The sequence below is a fragment of the Falco naumanni genome, chromosome 10 (genome assembly GCF_017639655.2).
Source record: "Falco naumanni isolate bFalNau1 chromosome 10, bFalNau1.pat, whole genome shotgun sequence".
Taxonomy (NCBI): Eukaryota; Metazoa; Chordata; class Aves; order Falconiformes; family Falconidae; genus Falco; species Falco naumanni.
In genome coordinates this window covers 22,359,197-22,380,038 of record NC_054063.1, presented here as the reverse complement: position 1 = coordinate 22,380,038, position 20,842 = coordinate 22,359,197, and the positions used below count along the sequence as shown (strand labels likewise).

General features: G+C 56.7%; 1 protein-coding gene across 1 annotated transcript; it reads right to left on the bottom strand.

Annotated features, from left to right (window-relative positions):
- Positions 1-428: 428 nt before the first annotated feature.
- On the bottom strand, positions 429-19,134 carry STK35 (serine/threonine kinase 35). The gene is made up of 3 exons (XM_040608917.1): positions 18,413-19,134; positions 11,994-12,741; positions 429-5,041 (listed from the first exon to the last, which is right to left on the bottom strand). The coding sequence occupies exons 1-2, from the start codon at positions 18,831-18,833 to the stop codon at positions 12,029-12,031; spliced, it is 1,134 nt and encodes a 377-aa protein (XP_040464851.1). The 5' UTR covers positions 18,834-19,134; the 3' UTR covers positions 429-5,041; positions 11,994-12,028.
- Between the last annotated feature and the right edge of the window lie 1,708 nt (positions 19,135-20,842).

The following is a 20,842-nucleotide window of genomic DNA, read 5'->3' as shown; positions in this document are numbered from 1 at the left end:
GGGTTTGCAGCCACCTCCAGAGCAGGTGGCCAGCTGGGCAAGAGGCTGCTCGTCCTCTTTGCCTCCCAAACAGCGGGGCTGCGGGGGACGAGGCAGGACGGGGAGGCGTTCCCGCAGGCAGCGTGCGGCAGAGCCTGAGCTCGCCGTGGCCTACTTGGTGTCTGCAGCAAGAATGGGGCTAATCCTAATCCAAGGTGAGGATAAATGGCCACAGGTGCCTCACGCCAGGGAACCACGTTCTGGTTGGCACTGGCCACCGTGCCTTGGTTTAGTGCCCCAAGCCCCCGGGGTCAGGCCGGTTACCCGTCCTGCGGGATGGAGCCAGAATTGCTTTAGTGCCTTGGTCTGTCCAGCTCTGCTCAGGGACCCTGCTTCCTCGCAAACCCGCTGCCAGCAGCACGGATGAAGACAAACGCACAAAGCTTGTGTTTCAAGTTGTGTGTGGCTTTTCAACCCCACCAAATAGCTTTATTCACACAATCGTTTCTTAATTTACAAAGCCTCTGCCACTCATACACATCAGGGTATCCACAGTGTTCAAAGAACTTAAATAGAACATCTCATACCAAGCCAAGTAAACCAAGTACAAAAAATAGATATAAAGTTGTTCACACATAGGTCCTAGATTACCAGCTTCTGTGCAAAAAAAAAAAAAAAAAAAAAAAAGAAAAATACAGATTCATTTACTAGTACCATTATCTTTAGTTTGGAGTCTGGGTTTAAGCCTTCTGCTCTTGCTAGCTCAGCACAGGAGCTGCAGGGTGAGGGGGGAGCCTGGAGCAGGACTGGGCCAGTACACCCCTGTCCCAGGGCTCACCCAGCACCACTGGGGCCTCAGCACCGCCCAGCACGGCAGGGCAGCAGCTCCTCTGCAAAGCTGCTGTGCTTAGCTGGATGAATGAGCTGAAGGCCCACGGTGGGCTGGGCAGCTGCAGGTGCCAGAACAGGGACATCAAGCACTCCCCTGTGGCCCCTGCCCACTCTTATAGCAGCTTGGATATCACCCTCAGAGATAAAAGCACTTGGGTAGCAACAGAGAAGCAGGATTTGTCAGGTCACAGCTGGAGGAGAGCATCTCTCTGTGCTTTCCTTCCAGCTGTGCCCACTGCCCCGACGCCCACTCTGAAGTGGGAAATGCTTTTAGACCTGAAGGGTCACATGCTGGGATGAGCCCGGTAACTGACTGAGCAGCAGAGGAACCGCCAGCACAGCTCACCCCACCACCAGCGACAGCTCCCAGCACTGCCTCGTCGAGGGAGCCAGCAGCACGAGCATCGCTCGCATCCCATGGCCGAGGAAGCCAGCGGCTCTGCTTCCCAGATGCTGCCCCTCTGCTGAGCCTGGGACCTGTGCAGCCTGGCTGGTGGGATGGGAGGCTGCAAGGAGCCAGGGGAAAGCACGGCAGCACGCTCCTGGGGCACACGGCTGAGCCGGCATGCCCGTCCTGCAGCAGCATCGCCAAAAGGGAAGCAGGAGCCTGCCTCACCTCAGGCAGCTGTAGTGTGAAGCCTGGGCAGTGCACACCTGGGGGAACGAGGGAAAGCAGCAACGTGTTTCCCTGCTCTCATGACCTGCAGAAAGCACAGGGAAACATATCCCAGTCCGTGCCCTGACGCAGCTGGCCCACGGTGCTTGGCAGGCTTAAATCCAGACTCAGTACTGCATACAGAGGAGACACACGACGCTCACAATGGAGGATTTCCACAATGATGGTAATGCTTGTTTTAAGTCTTATTGCTCCAGAAAGGCTCTGGGAGCCTCCGATATGTGAAGGAGCTGGGTCCTGAGGAGTAAAGGAAGACCACAGGGGTAACTCTTATCTGTCACTAGCACTGCTGAACCTCAAACACAGCAGCAAGGGGACAAGGGGGAGCTAATCTAACCCCTCAAGGCTAGAGCCATCTCTGCTCTCTCCTCCCCATGGACCAAAGCTGGCTGGGAGATCCCCGTGACACCTGCACGATGCCAGCAGTGTCAGCCTTGTACACATGTACAGATAACATGTTTCCCAATCCTCCTGAGGCTTGGCTTGTTCCCCCCACCCACCCCATATCACTCTTGTAAACAGCATAGAAGTAAACAGTTTCATACAATTGCTTCCCCGGTACGGGCACCAGCTGTGTTCCCCACAAGCCTGGAGGGTGGCAGGGTTTAGAGAGGGTACTTGGCTCCCCCCAAACTGACCAGAGCACCCTCCCACCACCTGGATGCTCAGCCTCACTGCAGCCAGGAAGAGATGGAGACAGCATGGCCCTGGGCTGGGCAATAGGCTGCAGGCTCAGTGCCGCTTTCTTAAGCTTGACATTTCCCAGCAGCACATCCTAATGTCAAGAACATCTACAGCGGAGGGAGAAGTTCAGCCTGCAAGAGCTGGCCAGGAGCTGCCTGACAGACCCACCTGGGAAAAAAAAAGCCTAAACATCCTCCATCCCATAGCACATGCAGGTTTGAGCTGTTCCCAGTTCCCACCTTGTTCTAGAGGGAGTGCTGGTCTGGGCCAAAGTAACTGGGAAGAGAGAATGCTGGGAGCTGTAAACACAAGGCAGGTTCCTGTATAGTCTCAGGAGTTGAGCACAAAGAGCAGCAAAATCATCAGGGACAAATGCTCTTAAAAGGGTAAATTAATCAGGGAAACATCCATATTGGCCAAAGGCTAGCAGCCCTAGGACTCGTCCTCAGGAGTGTTTGCTAAATCCTAAATAAGGCACTACGGTCTAGCTCACTAACATCAAGCTGCTTTAAAAACACATCTGCAACGCAAAAGCTGAGGTGGAGACGTGTGGTTTGAAGATGGCCTGAAATGGTGGTGGACCAAGAGGGCTGACACTCCCAGGGCTTGCCTGGATGCTGCCTGCCTGCTCTCCAAACAGGAGCTGCCTGCCGGGCTCGCCCTGTCCCCAGAGAGATGGGTGACAGAAATCTCCTGCTAGGAAGCTCCCTTCAACTGGGATGTTACACGTGGCGAAGGGCCCTTCCAGCAGACAAAGCCACGTGAGCAGGGCTGGGAGATAAAGCCCTCTTACTGCACCTGTTCAAGCCATGGTTAGGTTATTACAGTTATAACAGTCAGGAGCAAAGGCTCTGTCAGGTGGAGGAAGGATGGCCCAATGATCAGGGCACTAATGCTGTACTTGTGAACTACAGGGTTCAGCTCTCGTCTCACTGCAAGCCCACCCCTCACCCCCCCACCGGGAGCTGGGGGAGAAACCCACCTGCAGCTTCTTGGCACAGCCGCTGTGGGGACCTGCTGCTAGTCAGAGAGGAATGAGAGCAGCCAAGGCGCCGTCCAGAGCCCCCGCGAGTGCTCTGCAGCCAGGGCCAAGGACAGCGCCTGCCGAGCAAACTGCTCAGACCCCTGGAAGGAGCCTGTACAGCCACAGTCTGACTATGGCCGGCCACATCCCACAGAAGCGTCCCCAGGAACAAACAGAAGAGCAGCGTGGGAACAGGGGCTTGGCGCTGAATTTGTGATGTCCTAACCTTCACAAGTCAGACAGATGGTCTGGAGCCTCCTGGCATTGTCCTCGGAAGAGGGCCCTGGCCTTCCTGCAGCAACAGCCTTAACTTTGTGTCCTAGAACCAAAGGAAGAGGGAAAAAAAAGAAACCCCTCCCTCCATTCCCTGCTTCAGCCCACCTGAATTTCTTCCATTTCCACTTATTCCCATGAGGTCAGCAAAGTACACTGAGTAGATACAAGGACAGACAAGGAACAGTTCCCACAGCTGGGGACGAGGGGGTAGGAGGGACCCTCTCCTGCCCATGGCCCTGGCCAGCTCCAGCTGCAGTAAGGGCTGAGCGCCTGGGCAGGCTGTGAGTGATGCTGGGTCAGAGCAGCCCACTCCTCAAACTGCTCCCGGGTGATTTAGCCTGGTGAGAAATGTTTTAGTCAGTGCAGAACTTGCAGGGTGGAGAAGAGGTGGTGCTTTGCATTTACAGTGAGCAAAGTCTAAAAACCGTTACCACAGGGTCAGCCCCTGAATATTAGTGTTGCTCTATATATAAACAAGGAAATCCAGTATTAACTGCTCAGCCTGAGGTTCCAATCTCCTTACCTGAGCTGTACTGCAACCAACCCTAACCAGCGGCTTTGCCTTTTGCTTCCAGGACATAGCCCTCTAGCAGGGAAAAGTGTTTCACGGGAGGTTAGAATCCAGCCCATGAGCCGTTTCGGCCAAACCTCCTCTTCTCCCAAGCATTGTTCCCAGCTACTGAAGTCTGGCATTACATGGAACAGAGCAGTGGACTGCTTTCCATTTCTCTTCTATGCAGACAATGTTCACCTGAAAAAAAGTATTTTGGGGCTGCCTGTTGCTCTCTGTATGGAAAGTCTGTAACAAATGTCACTAGTGAAATCCAGGTTGGGGAGAACGAAGGTCTGCCTGTTGCAGCAGCAGACCTGCCTTACCAAATGGCTTTCCAGCTTGTTCATGCTACTCTATTCTAATGTCAACTGCCCGCAGCCTGGGCAGCATCCACCTATTCAGAAGCTGCCTGGCCATGAAATTATTTAGCTGCTTGCAACACGTGGTCTGAGAGAGACTCACTTTTTCTAAACCATTGCACCACTAGTGCAAACCTAGCAATCACTGTGCTCCCATTTCCCTTAGGCAAAAGCAACAGCTTTAAACCCAAAGTTGTGCCCAGCTGGACTGAAGAGCTGGTGCCTGGCAGCACACCTCGCTGCCAGGCTGCCAATCCCCACCTCCTTATGGAACCAGGTCTCCTCTAGAAACATCTGCTGAGTCAAATGGCAGTACAGGAGATACAGGGAGGGCTGGGCAATAGAAGCTCTGCTCTCTGGATCTTGTTTAAAAGTCTCATAAGCATGACAATTGCCAGCTTGTGCTCCTCTACAGGCTCATACAGCCCCATCCTGCATCCCCAGAATACCCCTTCCCAACAAAACCAAATAACACCCAAAGATTTCACATTGCCAGAGATCCTGCAGACCAGGGATCTTCCATATCATCATCTTCCCTTATCTTTGACTTCCCTCGTTGCACATAAATAATGGAGATTATGGGTCCCTGGTAAATAGACCTGCAAGAAAAACAAGAAAGGAGAGAGAAAGGTCAGGTATGTCAGTGGTTTTGTCCCAGTTACCACACTGTGACAACGTCCTGCCAGTGCTCCCGCTGCCACCTGACCCAGACTGCAAGTAGGGAAAGCAAGCAGGATCGCTAGTTCAGTGTGCTCACCGCACCTCTCCTTTCATCCCAAGCCCTAATCAAACATCATTTGAGGGTCTGGGAGAACTCAAGAAGAGCGCACGCCTTCTCGTTACACAGCCCAAACAGTCACTGCAAACAGCAGCACCAGGTGGAGGGTGCAATAGTAACTGGATTGGTGCTGGAGTCATCCGGCTGCTGGGCAGCAGGGCTGGAGGACACCACTGTGGAAAAGGCACCCACTCCCAGTGCCTTCCCACTGGTCCCAGTTAGTCTGAGATAGGTGTTGCAGCATCCCTCTGCTTTGTAGTGCTTTTGTTATCGGTCCAGGCACCATGGGTCTACACTCTGTTTACAGTTATTTCTCCCTCAGGAGCAATTCAGACAGCCCTGCACGGAGCACGCTGCCAAGGTCAGCCCACATCCAGCTGCCCCAGTGCATGGGCTGTGCTGGGATGGGCTGAGCATCACCCCACAACCCATAACACAGCCCCATCCTGTGGGGCTCACTGCGGTGATAGCCTGGCCAGAGCCAGGACGAGCATTACCACAGCAGAGCCCAGCCTTGAGGGTCCACATGATGCACCCAACAAGCGCTGGCTCCCAGTCCTCCACCGGGAAAGGTGGAACAAGCTGACACTGGGGACACCCTGCACCACTCACCCTGTGCGGCAGCAGCAGCTCGGGGTTCTCAAGTGGCACTGCAAGAGGTGGTTAAAATCCATTTGGTGCAACTGAAAGAAGAGCAGGATGGGTTCACAGCATGGCCCTGCTGTGCTTGAAACAGCTCATGAGGACGCTCAGTGCCAAGGATTTCAGGGAAAAACAGGCAGATCTGTGCTGCACACTTACTGCTCTGGCCCAAGCCCCTGTGCACAGCATCCCCCACAGCCCCTATAGCACCAAGGGTCCTGCAGTGATTCATCTGCAGCCCTGACACAGCACCCTCCTGCGCTCTGAGGCTCGGGGATGCAGAAATTCTCAACCCCACAGGTAAGCCACCAACATTTTCCACACAGTTTATTCGCAATCCAGCAAATTCCCTGTGGACATCCCATCCAGCAGCAGCGCTGGACCCAGCAGAGGAACAGCAGAACAGCACACATGGCACGAATGTCACTTCTGTACTGGAAATACATCATCCAGGTATTCACAGGAGGTATTCCCCTCCCCAGGAGGGAGTGACCAGCAGAGCTGAGGCCAGGGGCTCTGCTGGGAAGCAGTGGTGATGGTTTGATGAAAGCTGGGACCCACCTGGCTGACAGAGGGAGCTGGGGGTCTCCCCATTGCTGCCAGCTCGGCTCAGTGGCACCTCAAGGGCTTCCTGCAGCAAGGGACAGGGCTGGAAGTCTCTGGAACATGTGCAAACCTTCAACCCAAGGGGAGGGCCCTGCTTCACTTCATCACCCCAAGTCCTATGCACAGGTGGTAATTCTGCAGGACTTATCAGCAGTTTAATTTTTCCCCAATCTTGAGCTCTGAGCAAAGTTACATGGAAAAAATAGGGGATGAGTATTCACCTCCCCCCGTCAGCAGAGGAGATCCTCTCCCACCAGGAACGAGTGAGGGGCTCTGCAGAGATGCCGAGTAAGAGCAACAGAGCAGCGGGAGAAACCTGCTGAAGGAAAACTGCCACTGCCCAGCAAATTACTCAAATCTCTCAGCCCTAGGAAATCTCATTAAAGAAATCCATGCCCAAAGAACACATTTCTAAAAGGGCTGCCTCTGCTGCTCAGAGCAGAAGCCAGGACAATGGGCACGTTGCTTTTCAGGAGAGGTTCACCAGGAGATGCTGCCTTTGCAGGCTGCAATCAGAAAAGCACCCTTCTGTTTGAGAAGGCAGGCTTACGAGAGGCACCAGGACATCAGGTCAGGAATTTTCTGGAAGTAGCTTCATTAGTAAGTAGGGCAGCATTTCTGTTTGTGCTTCCCTGGCATAGGAACATTTTCAGGGAAGGAGCTTGCCTGAGCAGCCCCGAGCTCACAGCACTGAGAAAGGAGAGCTCACTCCATTGATGCACACTGTTTCAGGAGTTTGTTCAAGGGCTTTTAATCCCTCCACTGACACCACTTATAGTTTTAATCAGCTCGAACGTTCATTCGGCATCAGCAAGATATGAACCAGCAGTCCCCAGAGTCCTCATCCAGCACCTAAGGAAATGACACTAATGCGTGGGTCACAGCAGAGATGGGAGATGGCAGTGCAGTCTGCGTGGTAGCTGAGGGCTCAGCGCAGGGCAGAGAGAGATAACCCAGCACCTTCTCTTGTCAGTCACGTTATCTGCCCCTGCATGGGAACACAGGGTACCAGGGAATGGGGCTGAGGGCCTGCTTTGTCTCTTAAATCCTTCCTCATGCTCTCCTCATTTATTTGCAGCACACCCTTTAGGAGCTTCCTTAAATCCAACCTTAAATTCACAGGGGGGAGAGCAGGGATGGGGGAGAGCAGGGATGACTTCGAGCAAGTGCAAACAATAACACATCTGGCCAGAGGTGATCCAGTTCACCCTCAGGGCTTTGCTTCTCCCCAGGTAGAACCCAACACTGCCCAGAAAAATGTGCACACTCCGCAGTGTGGCCCTGCAATGCTGCACCCGCGGCTACAGCCAAGAAGAGGATCTGACCTTGCTTTTACTGTCCCATGGCTTTTATCCACGCCAAGACTAACAAACCACACCGAAAACAGACTGAGGTCAAATCCAACATTATTTCAGAAATGAAACTGCTATTCTTTTCCTTGCCTTCCTGCCCTGTTCCTGGCCAGGGGGGTCAAGGCACTTTTACCACATGGTAAAATTTGAGTTGAGTGGTACTAACAGACAAGACATCACTGACAGCTTGCAGAGATGCTGCTGATGGGCTCCCCATCCCTGTCCTTCAGGTCTGAAATTCTGTAGGGCAGCAGTTTATCAGGAGCGGCTGGGCACAGCACCAGAGAGCTCTCGCCGGGTGCAGACACCGTCATGCAGGGAGAGCAGATGAGCTTGTTCAGCATCAGCTCCTGTTGCATTTTGAAAACGCAAAGAGAACAATGCAAATGCAAACAGTTACTTTCAGCTGCAACTGGAATGATCGGAACCAGTGACAGAGGAGTGCTGGAGTGAGTCAGGCTGGCCTTCACCTCAGACACCTTCCTGTCGAAGGCAGCCGAGATGGTGCAGGCTGCACCACGCCACGCACAGATTCCTGCCACTCACCTTGAGCATCCACTCCAAAGCCCAGACCTACTGTTTTATCCACAGCAAAACCATCACAGAACACGATCTATCAGAACAAGCTGCCTTCCACACTGATCACAACCATTGCAGATGGATATCCTACATGAACTAAAACTACAAAGTCTCTTAAATGCATTACTGCAAGTGGTGGGTGACACTGCCACTGCTCCCCTTGTTTCTGTGGCTGAGACCACTGGTGCCACTCCAGCGAGCAAACAGCCCGTGCTCTCGCTGTACCTCACTCCTCAGCAACTTCTCTGAGGGTTGCTCAACCACACTACACAGCCCCAGAGCATCAGAGCATCCCACCGAAGCAGGGTCCACGGGAGCCCCCTCGCCTGCCCTGGGAACTTGGAGGGCAGCTACAAGAGACACGCAAAGAAAACTATGTTCCCATTGTAGGAACGGAGGAGGGGGAGGGCAGCCCCAGACTCCCAGTACGGACGTGGAGGGGTGAAATACTCCTTGGTGTGCCTGCAGGGACAGTGCCGGGCTATCCACGGCAATCAAGAGAATCAGCAGGTACTCGCACAATCCAGCCACTCCCTAATTGCACTATAAAAAGGCTTTTGTCCTCTTTGCCCAAAAGGCATGCTTTTGGGAGCAGCGATCTGGGGCTTTAGATAAACTTGCTGCAGAGGGTGGGGAAGCAGAAAGTTCAAATAAGATAAGACTTTCCTTCTCCCCACTGAAATGCTGCCCACCTCTGCTGGCCTTTACCGCCCCTGGGCAAGGAGAGCAAGGGATAAGCAGGCTCATCTCCTCCCCAGACACCAAGCCAGAAACAATTTCCCAGCTGAGAACTGACATTTCATAACTGCATTTTGGAAGGGTAACAGAGCATGAAGCCTGCTGACTGGCAGGTGCATGCAGCATCCGAGGCTGAGCTAAAGGCAAAGCTGTTGGGACATGAAAAAACAATCCTAAGGGGTCAGCGGCCATGCCAAAGACTAAGCAAAAATCTGACTGCCTGGGTCAGGAAGGGTTATGGTTTTCCAGGTTATGACATGGAACAAGGCTGAGCAGGGGCTGAAGCTGTCCTAGGGAAGAACTCCCTGCATGACCCAGCAGCCTATAAGCTACACGCCAGTGCCACAATTAAGCTGTAAGAGGTTACTTGAGTTTCTCAGTCAAATTACCTGAGAGCAGAATTCAGGCCCTGCTCTAAATCCTACTTTAGCTTCTCAAGCAGGTTTCTGATTTAAGATTTGCATTTACTAAGAGCCAGAGGCAGGCTGATAGGAATGCACAAAGCTACAATACAAGTTAGAAAAACCCTATAGGAAGACACACCAAATATCCTGCTGCCCCATAAGCAAGCCAGAGGACTGCTCCCCACAGCACAAAGCTCTGGGTTTGCAGTGAACATATGGCCGGCGCCGGGCTCCTATCTGGGCCAAGCAGCCGCGCTAGGGATGCCAGGTTGCGTTATGCAAGCGCATCCCTCACCGCCGCAGCTGCGTCACCCACAGAGCTCTCGGTGCAGACTCACGGCTGGCTCCGGCCGCGGGTGGGGTAGCGGGGAGGCTGCAGAAGGCAGCTGGGTTTTAAGCAAAACAGCCCCCGGGTAGGACTGTCCCCTCGGTGTTTGTTATCCCTGCATGTACTGTTCTGCAGATCTGCGCAGGATGAGTTCTCCCCGCAGGGCGAGGGCTGGTTGTGTAACTCGGCAGCATCATGGCAGGGAGCGATGGCAGATGGCAGCGGGCAAACCCCGACCCTCGGCGGGCAGCAGCGCCCGCCCCAGCAGCCAGGAGCCCCACACCTCAGCCTGGCACGCAAGGTGGGGTACCCTGCGCTCGCCCCAGGACCGGATCACACCCAGCTCCAGGGCTCCCATCTCTGCAGATTCGCTCCCCCACCCTAATCCCCAGCCCACACTTGCACTGGGACCAGTACCAAGCCCCAGCCCCAGGCATAAGCAGTCGCATCAATTACTTGCACTGGAGTCTTAAGGGTGTTAAATATTTTGCCCCGGGGGGGGGGGGGGGGGGGGGGGGGGCGATGGGACAAACCAGCAGTGACAGAACTAGACCTACCAGCGGGCCCTCCCATTTCTATATTGCTATTGCTCTGCATACAGCACAAAGCTCACCTGGGTGGGCACAAACGCACAGAGGGGACAGGCAGCACGCTGCTTTACGTGGGCTCAGGGAGAACGCTCAGGTGGGCAGCGATGAGGGTGTTTGGTTGTTGTTTTGTGTTTGGGTTTTGTTTGGTTTTGGTTTTTGTGGGTTTTTTTTTAGCAAAACCTGCCCAAAATATCCCCACCTTCCCATCACTGGGCTGCTGGAGGATCATTCTCGGGCATGGGCCAGGCACACAGCCATGGGCTGCGAGGGTGAGGGCTGAGTGTGTGCTGGCTAGGGCAGCCATTTCGTCCCTCTCTGCTCTCCCGTAGCTGGGATCTGCTCTGGTCCGGCAGGATCTGTGGGGGTTTGGGGTGAGGTATGGGCTTGGAGCCCAAGCTGCAATGCCAGCGCCCAACACAAGCAGGCTCCCAGATGTCTCCTGCGACCTGCAAGGGCCTGGTGGCTCTGCAGGAGCCTGAGAAAGGCCCTGGGCTGGGAAGACATCAGCCTCGCCCCTTGTAATCTGTATTTTTTCGGTTTCATTGAAGCGTTTGGCCAGGAGAATGCCTAGTAACAGCTCATGTTTACAAACTGCTTTGCCATGCAGACACCACCTCCCAGTCCTTCGGCATCACTGGTTAATGACATCACCAGCTGCCCCACATCCTGGGGTCCTTCCAGACCATGTGTGACCACTCAGGCCCCTGGAGCAAGACCTCTGAGCTTGGGACTATTTAGGAACCAAGCTGGGGGAGGAGGGAAGGGACTCTGCTTGAACGGAGCTGAGGTCAGCCTCAGCACAACTGTTCTGTAAGCTTCCTTCCTGAGCAGACGGCAGGTCTACAAGTCTACAAACTCAGACACGGGGGACCAAAGCATCCTACTGGGTTTGGGCAACTGCAGCTCACACCAAAGGGAAGTCTTGCCTTTAGCAAGGAAATGAAACAGACCCACGAAACAGACCCACAAGACAGACCCCACGTGCCTCGTCGGTGAAAGCAAACAGCTTTGTCTGTACAGAGACAGACGTGCGGCTCCACTCAGTGCCTGCTCACCCAGCCAGCTGAGCCCCAAGGTGTCCTGTCTGAGTCTGAGGGGAAGGGGACTGTGCCAGACAGCAAGGTGCTCACAGCGCTGACCACAGAAATTATACCACACAGCAGAGGAGACTGAACTGGCAGCTCCTTCCCTGCCCCCGGGGAGAAAGAGACATACCCAAAAGAAGGTGCTCACAGGTCTCTGCCATGCACCAGTGTGTCTCAGCCACTGGCCAGGACCTCCAAGGAGCAGGGCTCCTGCCCAGCCCTTCCAGCTCCGCTGGGCCTTTGGACAGCAGTGGGACATGCAGCTGCTAATTCTGTTTCCCACCTCTACTTTATTTTTGCAGTAGAATAGGTGCAAAAAACCTCAGAAGCAGCACTCTGATGAGTCACTATAGAAATAACTGGGAACATAAAAGACTCTTTTGTGTCACAAAGTGCATTATCAGGCTGGTACAGCAGACAGAATAATAGAAAAACTGTGGATCACTTACCCAGCTGCAAAGCACAGCTGTGCCCTGCCCTGAATTTAAGCAGCACATGTAACCTGGTCCATTCTGGTTTCAAGCTCAAAGGCATCAGGTCGATCCTGCGGGTTAGCAGCCAACATGTCTTTCAAGAGCTGCTTGATTCCCTCAGACATGGAAGTCCTGCGTTTCTGAGGGATGTGCAGCTCCATCTTTGGGTTTTCTAGCAGCGCTTCCCCAACAGGCACAATCTCGGTCCCCTGCTTGATGTAGGTCCCCAGCAGCTCCTTCTTGGTGTCCGCATCAATGAAAGTTATCCTCTCAATCATGGCCCAGATGATGATGCCAAGGGCGAAGATGTCAGCCTTGGCGGTGTAGTGTCCCTCCCAGACCTCGGGCGCCATGTAGAAATCGGAGCCGCAAGCCGAAGACAGCCAGTACTTGTTCACATTCACATTTTTGTTCTCATGCCCGCCCTCCTTGCCCCGAGCAGTCAGGCCAGCGCAGACCTTACTGAGCCCGAAGTCAGCCACCTTGAGAACAGGGGTGCCAGACTTCTCGGTGATCAGGATGTTGTCTGGTTTCAGATCCCGGTGGACAATATGGTTCTTGTGCAGGAAGGCAATGGCACTGGTCAGCTGCAGCATGAAGCTCTTGTTTGTGGCCGGGTCAGGTCTTCGTGAGAGCACGTACTGGTTGAGGTCTCCCCCTTCACAGAACTCCATGACAAACCACAGGTAGCAAGGCTCCTCTGCATAGCCCAGGATCCTCTCACCTAACCAAAAGGGACAAAAACAAGAGTGGGTTTTTCAGGCACATTACAAAATGTCCACACTGACTCAGCACAGGCAAGAAACGGGTCTGGTTTACATCAACAGTAAAGGCCTTAGGAATGTGGCCGGGACCTATCGCACCACGGGGTACCAGCAGTGATGCTGGCACTGCCATGGCTTCATATGCTTTAGGATCTCATCGAGTGCCACGCACCAGCACCACGTTTATCTGAGCCCATTGCCTAGGAGGCAGCTCAGGGACTTGCTCCCAGCAAAGTGCAGGCGCGTGAGTGAAACTGAGCACACACCTTCTCAGGTGCTTGCAGGGAACTTGGAAGCAGAGAGTTACTTTCCTGCACTACTCTCAGGCAGTTCTCCCCAGGCTCTGACAGCCAAAGCAGCAGAGACTAAAAGCACAATTAGCAGCAAGTCCCCAGGAAAAAAAAAAATAAAATCAGTTTATGCGAACACCAGCTCTCCCACCTGAGCTCTGCTGCAAGAGGCAAAGGCTGGCTTGTACCTTATGCTTTACTAGTATAACTGCAAGTGAGGAGTAAATCACAAGTAAATCAATGCTGTGCCAGTACAGCCTTGCTAAGAGCTGTCACACCAGTGTCAAAGCCTTGCAGCATGCTTGCTCTTCCAGATTATATCTATGCATTTAAGCATTGTGTTTGTGCTAGAGGAGCTCTGCCACTTCAGACAGTTTTCCTTAAGTGTCAACAGGTCTTTAAAAAGAGGAAACTGGAGATCCAGGTAGCAAATGCTGAGCGCAATCTCAGCCATGCTTACAAATATAACTGTAACCTTGCTCACGAGTACCGCTACTCAGTATTATGTCCTGAACAGCTTCTTCCTTCGCCAGATGTTCACTGAGCTCTTCAAGCTTAGAGCATCGCTGGTCTAGCTTGGCTCCAAACTCATCTAGGTTTTACTCCACTATGCCCCAAGCAAACCACTCTCCTGCACATAAGCTAGATCCATCGAGAAATATAAAAGCACCGTATCAGCTAATGGGGCCAGGTCTGCCACCGGTGCTCCCAGGGCATCCCCTCACAATGCTGTGATGCTCTGGGGAGCACCAGCAGCAGATCTGGCCCTGTCAGCTGATACCAGGATGCAAACCCTGCTGCCAGATCCCAGTTCACCTTCACAGAGCACCCAGGTGACAGGCAGAGCCTGCACACACAACCAGGGCATTGTTTTGCTCTAGGAACCAGTTTTGCTGTTTTTGTTGGGTTTTGTTTGTTTGGGTTTTTTTTACCCTCAAGCATCATAAGGGAGAAGCTGGAGGACACCACTCGCCTCTGCCACAGTTAAGTCACACAGACAGACCCAAGTGTTTTGAAAGCAGTTAAGTAACTCCACCCTTCTGACAAAGTTGGGGTTTGTTTTAGCAAAGCCCTAGAGAGCATCTGGGAAAGCAAACTTCCAGCAGCAGGTAAAGCCAAGGACTACCAGAGACACCCAAACCCTGGGCTGCCCAGCACCCGTGCCTGGAACAGTCAGTGATCAGTATGGGTGGGAATATTGGTTATTTGCACAAACAGTCTGTATCCATGGCTACTGCTATGGAAATGAAAGTCTGCACAACAGAAGGATTTGGCTGCACCTCCTTGCCCTCAGCAGAAGGTGAAGGTTAGCTCTGGGGGATGGGAAGGACCATGAACAAGCTGGAGATATGGGGACTTGGGTGCGCTTTGAGGAGCCAAATGAGACACACACACACACACCCCCCAAGTGCTGGAGGGGCAGCATGCAAGGCCAAGGACCAACTAGGAGCAGCACAGGACAGCTCAGCTCTGGAGACCAAAACATTGACCAGGAAAAGAAGCATCTCTGGCATGAGCCAAGACAAGCATGACAGCACGGGAACTGAAGCAGAAGCTCCTCATCCTGGGAGTGAAGCCCTTTGCACAGCCAGGACAGCTTCAGCTCACACCACTGCTGCCACCTCGGGTTTGCTAAATCCCCGCAACGTTGCAGCAGAGCACAGGGCTTTGCTTTCCTGCTCCCCCCAGCATCCATACAGCCCCAACGTGGGTTTGGCTCTTCTCAGCCAGGAACCACACCATGATGGGGAGCATGGCAGATCCCTGTGCCCATCATACGTGGCCAGGAGCATCAAGAATATTCACACAGCAGCACTGCTGACAGCCCCTTCCCGCAGAGAAGTGGCTCAAACATCAGCTCACCAGCAGCCAGGACCTGCTGTCTCTGACAAGCCAAGGTTTGTTTTTAGCATAACTAAGGCTCTGATTTAAAACTTGGCCCCTGAACCTCAGCAAGCACAGGGAGGATGCTGCCGACCCAGCGGTAGCTGCAAGCACCAGGCTCTTCACTTTGGGTGGAGCACTGCTCAGAGAGGCTTAAGCCAAGAGTAATATTTCCTCATTTTCTTTCTATAATCTGAAAGTGTTTTAGTCGTTAAATCATCTTCCTGCCTTCAAAACAAACAGCTTTAAACATAAAGAGATGGCAAACAGCTTCCTAAAGCTGAGATGTTAGCAAATTGAAGTCAAGCAGCCAAGAGCTAAAGTGATGCAGACAGCAGGCAAGACCTGTTCTCCATCACAAAGCAAGCATCCCTGCATGCTCCCTGCCCAGACACTGGACTGGACGACACACTAACCTCTCCATCTTTGCAGCAGCCCTCCTACAACCCACCCTGGGAGCTCATTAACAGCTTGCTAATTTGTTTAGCATGACAGAGTGGAAAAAAACCCTTACTGACAGAAGAACCAACATCCCCCTCCCCACCATTGTGTGTAACCTCTGACTCCCCCCACGCAAAGGGGCTGTGCTAGAGAGATGAGAGCCAGTGGCACAAAGCCTGGGTCCACGGGCTGATGGTAACATGTGTGAGTGATGCCAGGGCAGCCCACAAGTGAGTCTGAGCACTGGTGGCCCCACAGGTGACGTGCTAGGAAGCAACACCTTATACCTGTTCTCTTATTAAGACAGCTCTACCACTGCTATGGGCACATGGCCACGCACAAGCCTCGAAAGTGCACATGTATCAGGACACCAAGCACATCGCTCAAGTATGTGCCTGTCCTCCAGGCACAGTGCCAGGCTTTCAGCTTCTTTTTTGCTCTCTGCCCCTAAATTTATTATTCCACATCTCATTAAAATGATGAGGATTTGAGCTCTGCACTGTAGCTGAGACCCAACATCGCCTGGTATCCCGACAGTTGTGCTCCCGATTCAGAAGGTCTCCAACTAATCCCCCCTGCGCCCTGAGCCCCGGCATGTTGGCACAGCATCTGTGCTGGCCTGTAAATAGCCCAGCTGCGGTCGTGCAGAATGGCACGGCAGCACAGCTACACGTCGGCTACCTCAGCTGGAGCGACAGCACAGCAGCTCCACGCACACAGCTCATGAGCTGCAGGCAGGGACGGAGAGCAAGCAGACCTGGGAGGCTCATCTAGCCCTAACTTTAGGTTTGAAAATATTTATTGGTGCAATATCAGACCCAAAGCTTGGGAAGGCAACAAGCACAGCCTCTGCCAGAGCCTGTGGCCAGCACAACACAGCCTGGGGGGCAGTCAGGAGGAAGGCAGATAGAGGGGAGAACACGCTCTGGTTTGGGGAGTGAAACTGCTACTCTCCAGCCTTGGGATGGAGAACCCAGCTCTGCTCCCCTCTTCAGAGAACTGCAGCAGGACCCAGACAGGCAAAGCCCTCCCCACAGCAGGGAAGTCAGGGTCACCTATAGCTGCACAAGAGCTTTCTCCAAGCCATGCCACCTCTTCTTGGGGTGTGCAACATGAGAAAGGAGTGCAGGAAACACCTGTACCTGCCAGAAAGAGCTTGACTTACTACAGCCAGACATGCACACGAAGGGAAGAGCTGGCTCCTCTCCCGAGGAGTTGTGCCTGCAGGAGCACATGAAGGAAGAACACAGGCTACACAGAAATTAGGACACTGTCCTTCTTGGGAAGGCTCCCTTGGGCAGTTGTGTGTGGAGTGTGAAGGGAGAGCAGGATCAGGTCTGCATGGGGTAGAGCCAGGCAGGTCTGGACATGTCACCCCCGAGAGCCCAGAGGGGACAGGCAAGGCAGGGGCAGCCAGAGCCAGAGGTCTGCTTGGAAGATGCATCTCAGCAGCCTTGCACGAAGTCTGTGCCGGGTACAGGGTTTAAAGGCTGCCTACACTAGGGGGCTCAGCTGGGGGGCAGGGGTGGGCACAGGGAGACCGAGCTCACCCCAAGGAGTGTTCGGGAGTCCAGGCACGCAAGTTTGGGGAAAGAGGGTTTGGGGTGAGCTGGCTATGGCAGGTTGGGGGGGGGGGGGGCATGGGGGCATTGAGGATACAGGGCTCTGGTATTTTTCCACACCTTCACTGCACTTTGGCAGAGCTGGGTCTGACAAGCAGCCAAGGGAGCAAGGGGAGGGAGGGAGCATTTCAGAGATGTCACCATCACAATCGTCAGCTGTAGTAGAAGAAAGTGACTCCTCACAGTCCCACAACGCTGCTGAGGGACCTCAGGGGAAGGAGGGAGCGTCAGCCCAGGCTGCAGGCACTGGTGCTTCCAGGGCTGTCCCCACAGAGCCAGCACTGGCATAGGAATGGTGACAGGAGAGCTTGAAGAACAGTCCCAAAGCTGTAAGAGATTGAGGGAACAGGCAGGGCACCGTAACAGGCTGCAGCCTTGGGGTCCTCAGAGGAGATGGGATGCTGTGCATCAGGTGTCCCCTTGGGGACCTTCACTGGTCTCTGGCCCGGTCACACCAAGGGACATGCGTGGGCTGTGGGGCAGTTCAGGGTAGTGGAGGGAGCCCCAGGACTGGGGATGTAACTGAGGAGTTAAGTGCTGGCAAGGGGTGCAGGGAAGAGCTGAGGGCAGCACACAGGGACAGTCCCCAGGGCTGGGTCTGAGCCTGAAGATGACAATGGGGTCCCTCAGGAGGAGGGGCACAGGGCTGGGGGGCTGCAGAGGTGTAGGGCACAGGGAGGGACCCCATGGGCAGGGCACAGGGCTACTGAGGCACAGGGTGGGGGCTTAGGAAGGGGTGTCCCTGTGAGCCACACACAGAGGAGGAGAGAGTAGTGGGGAAACAGCAGCAGAGCCCAGGGATGCAGCACAGGGCAGGGTGCAGGACAGGTGATGCTGGGCAGAGGTCCCACAGGGGTGGCTGGCAGCAGAGCAGGGTGCTGGGGCAGCAGAGGGACCCTGTGGGGGAGCCCCATGGGGACACATGGAGGTGGGTGATGGGAGCAGCAGGGAGCACGCCTGGGCAGGTACCCCGGCAGTGCAGGGAGACCCCAGGGCAGGCAGGGGTGAGAGGAGAGCCCAGGGATGGTTATACTGGAAAAGTGGTGAGTCAAGGTGGAAGGAGGGGTGTCGTGAGAGCTGGGGTGAGCTGCTGAGAGCAGGAGATGCCAAAGAGGGATGCGGGCAATGGGGTCGTGCTCTGCAGCCAGGGACCAGCAGCAGCACCTGAGGTGTGGGTGGCCGGGAAGGGCACCCCAGGGGCAGGAAAGGGGACGACCCCAGGGGATCCCGCGTGGCTTATCCCCGCGGGTACCTGCTGCGGGGGCGCTGGTGACAACGGGGAGGTGGCAGCCCCAGGGTGCTCAGGAGGGGGTAACCGGGGGGTGAGGCTGAGGGGACACCCCGGGAGGGCGGCGCTGGAGCAGAGCCCAGGCCGGTGCGGGGGGTCCCGGTACCTTTGAGGGAGGTCTCCACGAGGCGCAGGTAGAGCTGGCTGCGCTTGTTGCCGTGGCTCATGCGCTGCCCCAGGCCGTGCCGCTGCAGAACACACTCCTCGAAGCGCACCACGTTGGGGTGCTGCCGCCGGAGGCTCGTCAGGGCCCAGAACTCGGCCAGCGCCAGCTCCACGTTCTCGGGAGCGTCGCAACGGATCCGTTTCACCGCCAGCCGGGCGCCGCTGCGGCCCGACACCGCCTCGTACACCACGCCGTAGGCCCCGCGGCCTATCTCAGCCAGCAGGCTGTACCGTGGGGCGCCGCCGCCGCCGCCAACCGGGCCGGGCCCCGCCGCCGCCGTCATGGGGCCCCGCCGCGCCGCCCGCCGCCGCCGCCGTCCCGCCCTTTGTGTCCCGCGGCGGCCGCCGTCCGCCGTCTCCATGGCACCGCCGCGGGCCGCACGCCTGCCACCGCCGCCCCCCCGCCCCCCCCTCGCCCGGGAGCGCCGCGCCGGGGAGCGCCGCGCGGGCGAGGGGGCACGCGCCGCCGCGTCGGAGGGCGGAAAAGCGCGCCCTGCCTGCCCCTTTAAGCGCTCGGCCAATCGCGGCGGCGCGGGATGAACCACCGCGGCGTCGGGGGAGGGGGGGGGTGATACGGTACCGGCAACCGGCCTCCCCCCAGCGGCCGGGAGGGCGGAGGGGGCGGCGGGCCGGCTTTCCGAACCCGCAGCCGGTAGCCGGGGTGCAGCGCCGCCAAGGATGACTCAGCGTGGCGGGGGCTCAGCGCGGCAGTCGGACCTCCCACCCCCCCCGCCGCCGCCGTCGTGGTACGCGCCGGCCCAGTGCTAACAAGCCGGTCCTCGGGATGGTGGCGCCCGGCGGCGGCCGCCCCGGTGTGTGTGTGTCCCCTCCCCGCCGAGCATGGCAGGGCACCGGCACGGGTGGGGGGGGGCGCGGCGAAGGGAGGGACTCGCCCGCGGGGCTCACCTGGGGCGCGGTGCCGGGCTCCGGGCTTGGCGCTGCGCGGCGGCGTGTGAACGGGCGGGGCGGGGCGGCGGGATAAAGTGGGGCCGCGCGCCCTGACGTAACCCCTTATGTACCGGCGGCGGGGGGGCGGGGGGAAGGGGTCACCCGTCCCCGTTCCCCCTCCCACCGTCATCGGCACGGCCGGTGCTCCGGGGGAGGGGGATGATACCGCATTTTAGGGGGGTGATGCCCCGGGGGGGGGTGATGCCCCGGGATCCGTGCACTGCGTGCAGGACCATGAGGGGCGGCGGGGACCGGCTGGGACACCCCCCCCCCCCCCCCGGGGCTGCAGCACGCCCCCTCCCCCAGGATAGCGGTGCTCCCGGTGACTGGGACCCCGGCTCCCCGCGAGGCCGCTGCAGCCTCACCGCTCCCCGGGCGGGCAGCGATGGGTGCTGGGGTCCCCCCCCGGCCGGGGGCTTCGCCAGCGTCAATCCAGCCCGGGCAGTGCCGGGGGGGTGCGGGGCGGGGCAGGTTCTGCACCGGGCTGGGGACCGGGGGGGGGGGGCAGCCGGCAGCCCGCGGGGCTCGGGGCTCTGCACGCCGCTCCCCCCGTGGGCTTCGCGGGGGGGTGATAGCCACCAACCCCCCAAACTTCATTTTCCAGCCGCTGCTCCCCACGATTCCCGGCCGATTCCCAGCGCCGCCGTGGGTGCCGTTAGCAGCCACCACGCTGCGGGCGGCCAGGGAGCACATCCACGGAGCTGGGTTATGGACGGAGCAGCTCCCAAAATCACCGTTTCTGGACTTGTTCCTGAGCGGTGCCGCTGCGCTCGCCAGCCCGCAGCAGCTCTGGGCTGTGTCATACTGGTCCCCCCACCCCGGCAGGGATGGAGACCCCCAGTGCCCCCAGCACCCAGGGGTTGGCGGGGCGATGGTGGCTCACGAGCGGCTTGAACTCCATTTGCTGTTAAATGGAGCCGCTTCACCTCCTGGCCCTGGGATGAGGGGGCCGGGGGCGAGGGGTCCGGCGCGGTGCGTGCCGGCGGCAGGGATGATGGCAGCAGGGTGATGTGCAGTGTTTACGTGGGTTCTGCTTTTTTGTACCGGCATCAAGTGGCCACTTGTGCCTCCTGCCCACGCAGGGAGGTCACCGCGTGCCCGCACGCGTGCCCACCTGGGCTGCGTGGTGACCTCGAGCCACCGCAGCGTGACGCAGGCAGGGGCTGAATCGGCTCCCGGTCCCACGCTGCTGTTCTGTCGGCTGCCGCGGCCCCCGCAGCGGTGACCTGCCCCTGCTCTGCGCTGCCTGCCTGGCATCTGCCTCCAGATCGCGCCCGAGCAGTCGTCGGAGGTTCACTCCGGTGCTGTCGTGGTTGATCGGAGATCGCGTGGCTCCTGTGGGTGGTTGGAAGAAGACCCCCAGGCTTAGCCCACCCCACAGTTCTCCCCACAGAGCAACTGGGACCTCTCATGCCCCGCAAAA

Excerpts from the sequence above, each read along its gene's own strand:
- STK35 (XM_040608917.1), bottom strand. The coding sequence starts at position 18,833 with ATGGAGACGGCGGACGGCGGCCGCCGCGGGACACAAAGGGCGGGACGG. Across the intron at positions 12,742-18,412 it reads CGTGGAGACCTCCCTCAAAG|GTGAGAGGATCCTGGGCTAT; the intron begins GTACCGGGACCC and ends CCTTTTGGTTAG.